At 36.5% G+C, this 11306-nt stretch overlaps 1 protein-coding gene across 1 annotated transcript; it reads right to left on the bottom strand.

Moving 5' to 3' along the window:
* Positions 1 to 8721: 8721 nt before the first annotated feature.
* On the bottom strand, positions 8722 to 11067 carry ADAM29 (ADAM metallopeptidase domain 29; the record flags this gene model as incomplete). Its single annotated transcript, XM_080928611.1, has 2 exons — positions 8722 to 8931; positions 9013 to 11067. The coding sequence occupies 2 exons, from the start codon at positions 11065 to 11067 to the stop codon at positions 8722 to 8724; spliced, it is 2265 nt and encodes a 754-aa protein (XP_080784737.1).
* Between the last annotated feature and the right edge of the window lie 239 nt (positions 11068 to 11306).

The following is an 11306-nucleotide window of genomic DNA, read 5'->3' as shown; positions in this document are numbered from 1 at the left end:
TTTCTTTCTCCGCATGTTTGTCCTTTGAGTAGAGGAAGGCTACTGGTTTGTTTGAGTTTAGAGTTCTTCTTCTGAATACCCAGCAAACACAATTCAGGCTTATTCACCATTACAATTATAATCTACATCTACATTTTTATAGCTCCACTGTGGAAAATGATTACTATATTCATCATCAACCTTTAAAGCTTTATTTTTAATATGATGATACCGAGCCTTTGAAATCAAATACAATAACATTTTGAATGGAGAACTGAGTGTTCTCACCATGTGAATGAAGCTTATTAAGGCAGTAATTTTCCTTAAAACGCTATTAAGGCTGTAAAATAATTTTGTTTTCTAAACCACCTAGAATGTAAAGTAGATACAACTAATTTTAAAAACATCTTTTTTTAAATTCAATATTGTGTTACTTGTAAAAATTGGCAGTTGATTTTAAGAAATTTTTTTCACTTAGATTTGTACTGTTCTTTTTCTCATATCCTTGAATCACCAGGTAGCTTTCAGACACTTCTAAGTAGGCTCCATCTCTATTTATGAAAATGTAAGTCTCATGCTTCAAGTAAAAGAAAAGATGTTCTTGCTGAGCCAAGCCAAGGGTTCTAGTGTTAATAAGACCTTGACACATAGTACAGAAAAAGGAGTAACATTTCTTTTACAATAGTTTAGCCTTACTCCAACCTAGCTACACAAATCTCTAAAACTTATCATTTCTAAACATTGCCAACCATACATAAGATAATTTTAGGCACTTTGTTTCACGTTGCATTCACATTTTGAGGTTATTTACTATACTGAAGCCAAAGAAATGCTGATTGCTCTCATACCATTCAAGTTACAGCCATATAACCCACATCCTGTTAACTATGTGCTAACCTCATCCTGCTTGCTATGTTTCACTATAATAATACAGTCACACTAATATCAATCTTCAGTTACCTTGAACTGTTTCCCTTTATTCATTGACATGGTAATAAAATAACCCTTGTTTAACTGGTCTTCCCTAAACTCCACATGTGAACCTATCTAAGAAAATGCAGTTGGAGGAAAAATATCTCAATCAAATTCATTATCTACCTGCTAATAGTCACATTCCATGTCTCTAAAGCAAGGAATGGCAAACAGTTTATATATATAACCATAAAACAGATGTTTTAGATTTTATATGTTATAGATCGTTGTTATTGCCACTAAACTTTCTCTTTTGTTTTTTGCAATAAAGCAAGAAAAAAACTAGTATTATTCTCTACAAGTACAAAAGGAACATATTACATGACCCATGAAATATCAAAATGCATATGAAAGTTTTTAAAATAAAATTGTGCAATGATATGATCTTTATATATCCTTTTATAGAATTGAAATCATACCAACATTGTGTATAATGATACAGTGTAAATTTTGTTTTAATAGTTTAAGGATGGCTGACAACCAAATGGTGTTTACAGACACAAGTGCTTTTTCTAAGTGATTTAAAAGATAAAATATAACTTTAAGGTGAGAAATACTATAGATAATGCTTGAACATATAAAGTAGTTAAGGGATATGTTAGAGTGGGGATGGAATAGGAAATTCCAATGAGATGTTTCAGAGAAGACAGGCTATTCAATGCAGTGTAGAGTAACCCACACCACGGTGGGTCTGTCCTCACCATCGATCTCTTCTCTAGTTCACAGGCAAAATTATTTCTATAAAGTAAGTGGAATAATATGACTTCTCTTCTACCTTCTGAGGCAGGAGTGTCCAACCTGAAGTCTTCAAGCAGCATTTGTCACAAGAGAGCTAGCAACATGATTCAGTACATTTGTTGATGACATCGTGTCTCAGTGTCAAATGGCCAGCTGTCCTTATGCCACTATGTACTGCCACAAATAGAAGTAAAAGAAAAAGGTCTCATATTTCTTCTCTCAGCTTCTCCTTCTAAATTTATACCAGATATCACACCCCTCCTTAATATTCTTTTTTAATTGGATATATTTTTATTTACATTTGAAATGTTATTCTCTTTCCAGGATTCCTTTCCATACCCTCATCTGCTTCTATGAGGGTGTTCACCCACACATCCTGCTGCCTACCCTGACATTTCCATCCACTGGGACATCTAGCTTTGGCAGAACCAAGGGCTTCTCCTTCCATTGATGCCCAACAAGGCCACCCTCTGCTACATGAGCAGCTGGAGCCATGGGTCCATCCATATGTATTGTTTGATTTGTGGTTTAGTTCCTGGAGGCTCTGGTTGGTAGGTATTGTTCTCTTTGTTGGTGTTGCAAACCCCTTCACCTCCTTCAATTCTTTCTCGAACTCCTCCATTAAGGACACCATTCAGTCTCTGCTCTAAATTGTGTTAGTATTTCCTGCTGAGAATATTTTTTCCCACTTCTAAGAAGGACTAAAGCATCTTTATGTACACAAAAAATTTACTTCCTTGGAAACCTCCCTGTGTAATATCAATGCACTGCAACAAACACCCAGCAAATCTCTGAACATACTTGATTATGAGGCTTTCAGTTAATATCCCCTTAGCTCTTCCGCTAAATACTTAGGAGAAAATATTATGACATTTACCAACACTGATACAGCAGCATCTACTTGTCTAAAACCCTGAAAAATGCAGTTAAACTATGAGAAACCCCCACCCCAACCACAGCCATCAAAGTGAATTGCTTCTTCAGTTAAGTAGCCGAGACAGAGCTTAAGCTTCCTAATGAACACATCCTCTTGTGAGCCATAGTAATTTGGTCAATTAAACAGATTTATATCTCATTTCTATTACCTATCTTATTGAAGGGCATTAAACATGTACTAGCTATACATATGTATATATATATAATATATCTAATATATATATATATTAGATATATTCTACTCTTAATTTTTCAACACAGATAGGTACAATGTTTATTTTTTATTTTTAAAACTGAACACCTTTATTTTAGAAAACAGAGATAAATGTACAAATTTTAAAAGCATTTTTGCATAAAAAAACATATGAATGTATTTTTGTCAGTATTTGATTTTTTTAAAGGTTTGATAGTATACATTGAAAACTTACTATTTACAATGAGCATAATGTACATATAAAACAAAAGGTAACATGGAAATAGCCAAAGTTTTATTGGTTTGTAATGATTAAACAATGAATTTAAAATACTAAGGATTGCCACAAAACTGTATTCTTAGCTCCTGAATTATTAATGATTTAAGGTTTAGGTGTATCATATTCTGAGATGGTGCTATACACATATTTTTTTTCTAAGAATGACTGAAACATTTTGATCTTTCTTTCTGAGATTCAATGGTCTGTGAGTGGTTTCTTCAGTATTCAGAGATTTCTAGGGCTAGTATCCAATTTTCACTGACTGAATACTATGTCTGTGCTTTTGTAACTGGGTTACCTCTCTCAGGATGAAATTCTCTAGTTCCATCCATTTGCCCAAACATTTTGTAAGTCCTTGTTTCTAATAGCTGAGTAGTACTCCACTGTGTAAATTTACCACAATTTCTGTATTCATTCATCTACAGAAGTACATCTGTGTTCTTTCGAGATTCTGGCTATTATAAATAAGGCTCCTATGAACATGGTGGAGCAAGTGTTCTTATTATATATTGGAGCATCTTTGAGGGTATATGCCCAGAAGTGAAATAACTGGGTCTTCAGGTAGTACAATGTCCAATGTTTTGAGGAACCGCCAGACTGATTTCCAGAGTGGTTGTCCCAGCTTACAATCCCACCAACAGTGGAGAAATGTTCCACTTTCTCCACATCCTCACCAGCATCTGCTGTCATCTGAGTTTTTGATTTTAGCCATTCCTACTGGTATGAGGTGGAATCTCAGGGTTGATTTGATTTGTTTTTTCCTGATGGCAAAGGATGTTGAACATTTCATTTGGTGATTCTCAGCCATTCTATATTCCTCATTTGAGAATTCTTTATCTCTGTGCTCTGTTTTTAAATAGGATTGTATGATTCTTTAAAGTCAAACTTCTTGTGTTTTTTGTATATATTGGATATTAGACCTCTATCAGTTGTGGGGTTGGTAAAGATCCTTTCCCTGTGTGTTGGCTGACATTTTGTTTTCTCAACAGTGTCCTTAGTCATAGAGAAACTTTCAAGCTCATGAAGACCCATTTATCTATTCTTGTTCTTAGAGCATAAGCCATTGGTGTTCTGTTCAGGAAATTATCCCCTGTGCCTATGTGTTCTAGGCTTTTCCCCACTTTTCTTCTAATAGTTTCAGTATATTTTGTTTTACATGGAGATATTTGATCCACTTGCATTTGGGCTTTGTACAAAGAGATAAAAAATGTCTGTTTCCATCTTTCTGGATAATAACTGCTAGTTGAACCAACACCATTTGTTGATGAGGTTGTCCTTTTCCCATTGAATGTTTTCAGCTCTTTTGTCAAAGATGAAGTGAACATATGTGTGAGAGTTCAATTCTAGATTTTATATTCTGTTCCATTGATATACCTTCTATCTTTGTACCAATACCATGCAGATTTTATCACAATTGCTTTGTAATATAGTTTGAGGTCAGGGATAGTGATTCTTGCATAAATTTTCTTGTTGTTGAGAAAAGATGTCATTATTCTGGGTTTTTTTGTTATTCCAGATGAATTTGCAATTTGCTCTTCCCAATTTTATGAAGAACTGAGTTGGAATTTCCATGGGGATTGCATTGAATATGTAGATCGCTTTTGGTAAATGGCCATTTTTACAATGTTGATCCTTTAAATCCGTAAGCATCAGAGATCTTTCCATCTTCTGAGATTTTCTTCAATTTCCTTCTTTGGAGATTTGAAGTTCTTGTCATACAGATCTTTTATTTACTTACTTAGGGTCAAACCAAAGTATTATTAAGTAGATCATTGTTCATTTCCATGTTTATGTGGGCTTTTTGTTGTCTTTGTTGTTATTTAAAACAAGCCTTAGTCCATAGTGATCTTATAAAATGCATTGGAGTATTTCAATATTCTCATATCTGTTGATGCCTGTTTTGTGACAGAGTATATGGTCCATTTTTTGAAAAAGTGCTGTGAGGTACTCAGAAGATGGCATATTTTTTTGTTTTAGTATAAAATGTTCTGTAGATGTTTGTTATTTCCAATTGGTTTATAACCTCCTTTAGTTTTGCTGTGTCTCTGTTCGTATCTGCTTCCATGATATGTCCATTGATGAGAGTGGGGTGTTGAAGTCTCCCACTATTATTGTGTGTGCTGCAATGTATGTTTTGAGCTTAATAAGGTTTCTTTTATGAATGTGGGTGCTCTTGTATTTGAAACATAGATGTTCCAGTTTGAGGATTCATCTTGACTGATTTTTCCCATAATGAGTAAAAAGTGTCCTTCCTTATCTTTTTTGATAACTTTTGGTTGAAAACCTACTTTATTTGATATTAGAATGGTTATTCCATTTTTTGATTTTCCATCTCCAGGGTTGTCTATTTTTTGTGTTTTCTTTATTGTTTCTATTTCTGTTTTAAGTTTCTTTATCTGTTTGGTTCTGTTTCCCTGTAATAAGAATTGGAAAAAACAATTTGCAAATTCATCTGGAAAAGCAAGAAACCTAGAATAGCAAAATCTATTCTCAAAAGCAAAACCACTTTTGGGGGAATCACCATCCCTGATCTCAAGCTATATTACCAAGAAATTGTGATAAAAACAGCATGGTATTGGTACAGAAATAGCCAGGTAGATCAATGGAGCAGCATTGAGGACCCAGAAATGAACCCACACACCTAAGGTCACTTGGTCTTTCAATGGAAAAAGACAGCCTCTTGAACATATGGTGCTGATTCAATGGACAGTCAACATTCAGAAGAAAGCGAATCAATCTTTTCCTATCCCCTTGTACAAAGCTCAAGTTCAAGTGGAATAAAGACCTTCACATAAAACCAGGTACACTGAAACTATTAGAAGAGAAAGTAGGAAAGAGCTTAGAACACATAGGCACATAGGGACATTCCCTGAACAGAACAACAATGGCTTATGCTCAAAGATCAAGAATCAACAAGTAGAGCCTCACGAAACTGCAAAGTTTCTGTAAGTCTAAGAATACTTTCAAGAGGACAAAATGGCAACCAACAGATTGGGAAGGGATGTTTACCAATCTTACGCCTGATAGAAGGCTAATATCCAATTCATATAAAGAATTCAAGAAATTAGATTCCAGAAAATCAAACAATTCTATTAAAAATGGGGTATAGTGCTAAACAAAAATTCTCAATTGATCAATATAAAATGGCTGAGAAGCACCTAAAGAAATGCTTAACACCCCTAGTTATCATGGAAATGCAAATCAAAACAACCCTAGAATTCCACCTCACACTAGTCAGAATGCCTAAAATCAAAAACTCATATGACAGCAGATGCTGGCAAGCATGTAGAGAAAGAAAAACACTCATCCATTGTTGGTTGAAATGTAAACTGATGCTTCCACTCTGCAAATCTGTCTGGCAGTTCCTCAGAAAATTAGACATAGTACCTGAAGACCCAGCTATTCCATTCCTGTGCTTATAGCAAAAAGAATCTCCAACATATAACAAGAACACATGCTCTACCAAGTTCACAGCATCTTTCTTTATAATAGACAGAATCTGGAAAGAATTCAGATGTACTTCAACAGAAAAATAGATAAAAAAAATTGTGGTACATTTACACAATGGAGTACTGCTCAGGTCTTAGAAACAATGACTGTATGAAATTCCTAGGCAAATGAATGGAACTAGAACCGTTCATCCAGAATGAGGTAACCCAGTCACAAAAGAACACACATGATATGCAGTCACTGATAAGTAGATAATAGACCCAGAAAGTTTTGAATACCCCCTGAAAAAATTCACAGACCTTATGAATCTCAAAAAAAGGAAGGCCAAAATATGAATGCCTCAATCTTTCTTATAAGGGAGAATAAACACTCACAGGATGAAATACAAGGTCAAATAGAGGAGCAAGGATTGAAGAAAATATCATGCAGAGGTTGCTTACCTTGGGATTCACCCCATATGCAGCCATCAAACCCAAGAACTATTGCTGATGCCAAGAAGTACTTAATGGCAGGAACCAGATAGAGATGCCTCCTCAGGAACTCTGCCAGGTTCACACAGATACAGATGAGCATGTTTGCAACACACTATTGGATTGAACATGGGGATCCTAATGAAGGTGCTAGAGAAAGGACCTAAGGAGCTGAAAGGGTTTGCAACCCTATGGGAAGAACAACATTATCAACCAACCAAACCCTCCACAACTTCCATGGACTAAATTGTGAGCCATTGAGCACATGTGGAGAAATCTATTGCTCCAGCTGCATATGAAGCAGAGGATAGGAGTGTCTTTCATCAATTTGAGAAGAGGCACTTAGACTAGTGAGAACATGTTTTCCCAATGTAGGGGAATGCCAAGGCACTGAGGTGGAGAGAGTGATTGGGTGGTGTACACTCATGGAGAAATGTAGAGGGAGAGGGGGAAGAGAGCGGGGAGGGAAAGGGGATAACATTTGAAATGTAAATACAGAGAGTATCTAATCAAAAGATATATTGGAAATCAAAGAGCTGCTTCCGTCATTAAGTGCACTGAGTGTTCTTCGTAAGGGGGTGGGATCCATGTTTGGTTTTCAGTACTCTTATGGAAGTTCACAAGGATCTCTAACTCTGGTCTCAGGGATTTAGTACCTTCGTATGGTTTCAATGACACAGCATGTACATGGTATACAGACATATAGAGATAACACCCATGAACTTAAAATATAAATAGAATGAAAAGAAATATTATTTATTTACATTTTAAATATTTTATATGCATCTAGTACCATTTAAATATTTGCTACATAGTAACTATTATATATTCACATGTATAAATGGCTAAGTTTCTAACCATTTTCTACATGAACAGTAGTACTTAAAACAGATTATGCATTATATTAGGCAGGAGGTGAAGCTCTTTTGAGACCACTTCAATATCAATAGACATAGCACATAATGTAGAGAAATTGGCTATTTACATAGATTTGGGGTCTCCACAAAGAATGCAAAGATACTTGTAGAAAAGGACAAGAGGCAAATTCATTCAACTGAGGGTCCATTGATGAGTGATACATGAAACCTCTTTTACTCAAAGAAATTGTGCTGAATTTTATTTGTCTAAAGTTAACAACTTTAATAATAATATACAGACTGAAAACTATAGCTGTTGCCAGGGCAATATAGACATAAATACCTCACCACTTTTTCTTTAGATTACAAGTCTCGGCATAGTACTCCTATTGACACAAAGTGGAAGACCCACCGAGAAGCAAGTGTGATTTTTTTTTTTTTAATTTCATGTGAGAAAGGAAGGAGATTTCTAATTGATAGACAACAAACTTACAATGTTATACTATCATTTATCTGTGCTTTGATGAGAAAAACATATACAGACAAATTCAACAAACTCAAGAACAAACTAGTTCATATTTAAAATTAATGAAAAATGGGAATATGCTAAAAAGTATCTTTATTGATGGTTATACATTTATGATCTTGAAATCAAGAGATCTCTGGGATTGTCTTTCAACAGCTGCTGATATATGCCATGTTCTGCTACCAGAACCCCAGAAAAGAATATATGGGACACTTCACTAGGATTGGGTGTATTTTGTGTAAATTATACATTATTTCTGACAGGATATATGCATATTTTTTATTGTTTAAAGATGGCCAGTATTTACAGGATCTCACTTTCTACTGTAGAGTATTTGGATGGTCGGCTCTTTCCTCGATTTTAGCATATTTCTCTTCTTCCTCCTCAAGCAACACAACATTTTGCTTTTGCTCCTTAAGTTCTTCTGTTCCAGTAATTTTCTCTTTATTCTTGGGTGACATCTCCAGATTATGTGTTTCTTTCCCAGCTAAAGCTGCAACATTCCTCCTTCTTTGCTCATATTTTTTATTCTTGAAACCCAAAACACAAAGTAAAAAGAAGACACAGGAGCTAAAAAAAGCAATCCAAAGGATTATTATGAAGAAAATCACATGGGCTGGTATCTGTCTGGGAGGGGGCCCACTGTCAATACTTCCTCCAAAGCCCGCATACAGGCAGTTGGGTGGAGCCCAGTGTTCATTACAGTGGCAATGGTGTTTATTGTTGCATACCCCTCTCTTATTGCAGAAGGTAGGCATGCAAGATTCTTCCCATGGTGGCGTAATGACACATTTCCCTTCTAAGCACAAAAAGTCTGAACCACACTCTGTACCGTCCTTCACCTTACCAATATCAGGTATCCCCATCCCAAAATGGTAGTCAGTGCCCCAGCAGCTGTATCCATTGATGTGAGTCGAATGCACAGTAGAGTGGTTGTGCAAACGAGGAACTTCTGTCACGTTCTCACATTGAACTCTCCCACACATAGCGTCTTGCTGATTACATCTTACGTACTCCGTATTTTTCATCCCACAGTGACCAAAGCGATCTCCTCTGATGTTCATTGCTAGGTAACAATTCTTATTTGCATTCTTGGCTCCTTCACCAAAAATTTTTCTGCACTGGTCATCACGGCTATTACATCGCTTTTGAAAGCAAACACTCGTCATGTCCAAACAGTTGATCCCATCCTCCACATACACGTCTTCCGGGCAGGCACCAGAGGTTCCATTGCACCATTCTGGGAAATCACATTGATTGGCACTATCCCTACACAATGTACCTGGTGGCAAGAACTTGCAGTCATGGCAACAGAGCCCTGCAGCACACGCTGCCCCAGATGCCAGAGTGCAGTTTTCTAAACAACACTTATCCAGGGCACACAATTTTACGGAACCACAATCACATTTCTCTTCGTCCTCGATCACTCCATTTCCACAACGTTTCTTTCTGATAATAGTCTCTCGATTTGGGAAATTTCGTAAACAAGTCTTTCTAGAAGTAGTCTCTAAAAATTGTTCATAACTACAGTTGCTGAATGCATTTGAGGGTGCTAGCTTTTTGTTCATTATGCATATGTTTCTCCCACATGTACAATAGTTCCCTTCGTCATTCATCATCCCCAACACATGGCCAATCTCATGTGTCACATATGTCCTAAATGAAACCAGTCTGTCATCCATAATGCACTCTAAACCACAATTCAAATTAGTATTACACACTCCGGAAAAATATGACACAGAGGGATGTTTAACACAAAAATCCTGTTTTACAATAATATGTGCAGTATCATGTACCACACGTTTGTTGAAGCTGGATTTCTTCCATTTGCAGAAATTTTCCATCATGTGGCGTGTGGTAGTTACTGTATAGGGGTTTCCTGCATTCCAAATTTCAATTGCAATTAGAATCACATCAAGATTAACTGAGCGATAAATATCATCTACTAAACTGACTCCCATGATTATATCCATCTCCAAAATTGACAAATTTCTGTTCCTGAAGATGAATCTTCCATGATCTACCACGATCGCTAGCTCAAGAAACCAATGGTGGAGCTGCCATCCTGTATAGGGCCTTTGCATGAGAGTAGAATTGTCATTCTCTTGAAACTTCAGTTGTTCGGCTATTTCTTCCTTTGTTAGTCTACACCCTTTGGGTGTAAACTCTGTGTCCTCCCAATCCATCTTATACACTAGATGTTCAAATGTGGCAGAAACCGCTTTGGGCTTGATTTCATAAGTGATCCCATTTGTTTGCAGCATCCCTTGAATGTTTCCTAGACATGTAGCAAGAGTAACTATGGATTTTGGATCTCCTTCCACATAACCATGGTAGTAACAGTCATTCTGGACAAAAGGCTGCTCTTCAAGAAGAGCTCCTTGGTCAGTGTAGGTGAACACAGTGAGAGATCTGGATACAAATTTTTTCTTGGCCTTCATGTGGACAATATGTCTTTGGCCCCCAAAGTGCAGGCTATAAGAGATCCAGCCTGGATCATCAGAGCTTCTGTAAGTGCCTGTGACTCTCAAGGGTATAACTACTTCGGGGGGGCTATGGTATTGGGATCTCCCAATCAGTGACCATCCAGAGAAGAACAGATATAATTCCAGACACAGTGGCAAGAATGTAATCTTCACATGTTCCAAGGTCTCCAACACTGCCATTATGAATTAAGAATTGCTAGAGAATTAAATAGGTAAGGAGTTGCTGCCAGTATGTCTCACCTCTTTAACTGCTTTGTAGATAGTGGTCATATTTAATGGACTGTCTTCTGGAGGAGTCAATTCCTAAGGGGGGAACTAAAGGGAAAAGCAAAAAGGGTGGTAGAAAAGGATTTTGGAGTGGGCAGACCAGGTAGAGCAGAAAGAACACAAAATAAAGGGGTTAAATGAATTAGTGGATA

The sequence above is a fragment of the Micromys minutus genome (genome assembly GCF_963924665.1).
Source record: "Micromys minutus genome assembly, chromosome: 14".
Taxonomy (NCBI): domain Eukaryota; kingdom Metazoa; phylum Chordata; class Mammalia; order Rodentia; family Muridae; genus Micromys; species Micromys minutus.
This window is presented reverse-complemented; position numbering and strand designations above follow the sequence as displayed.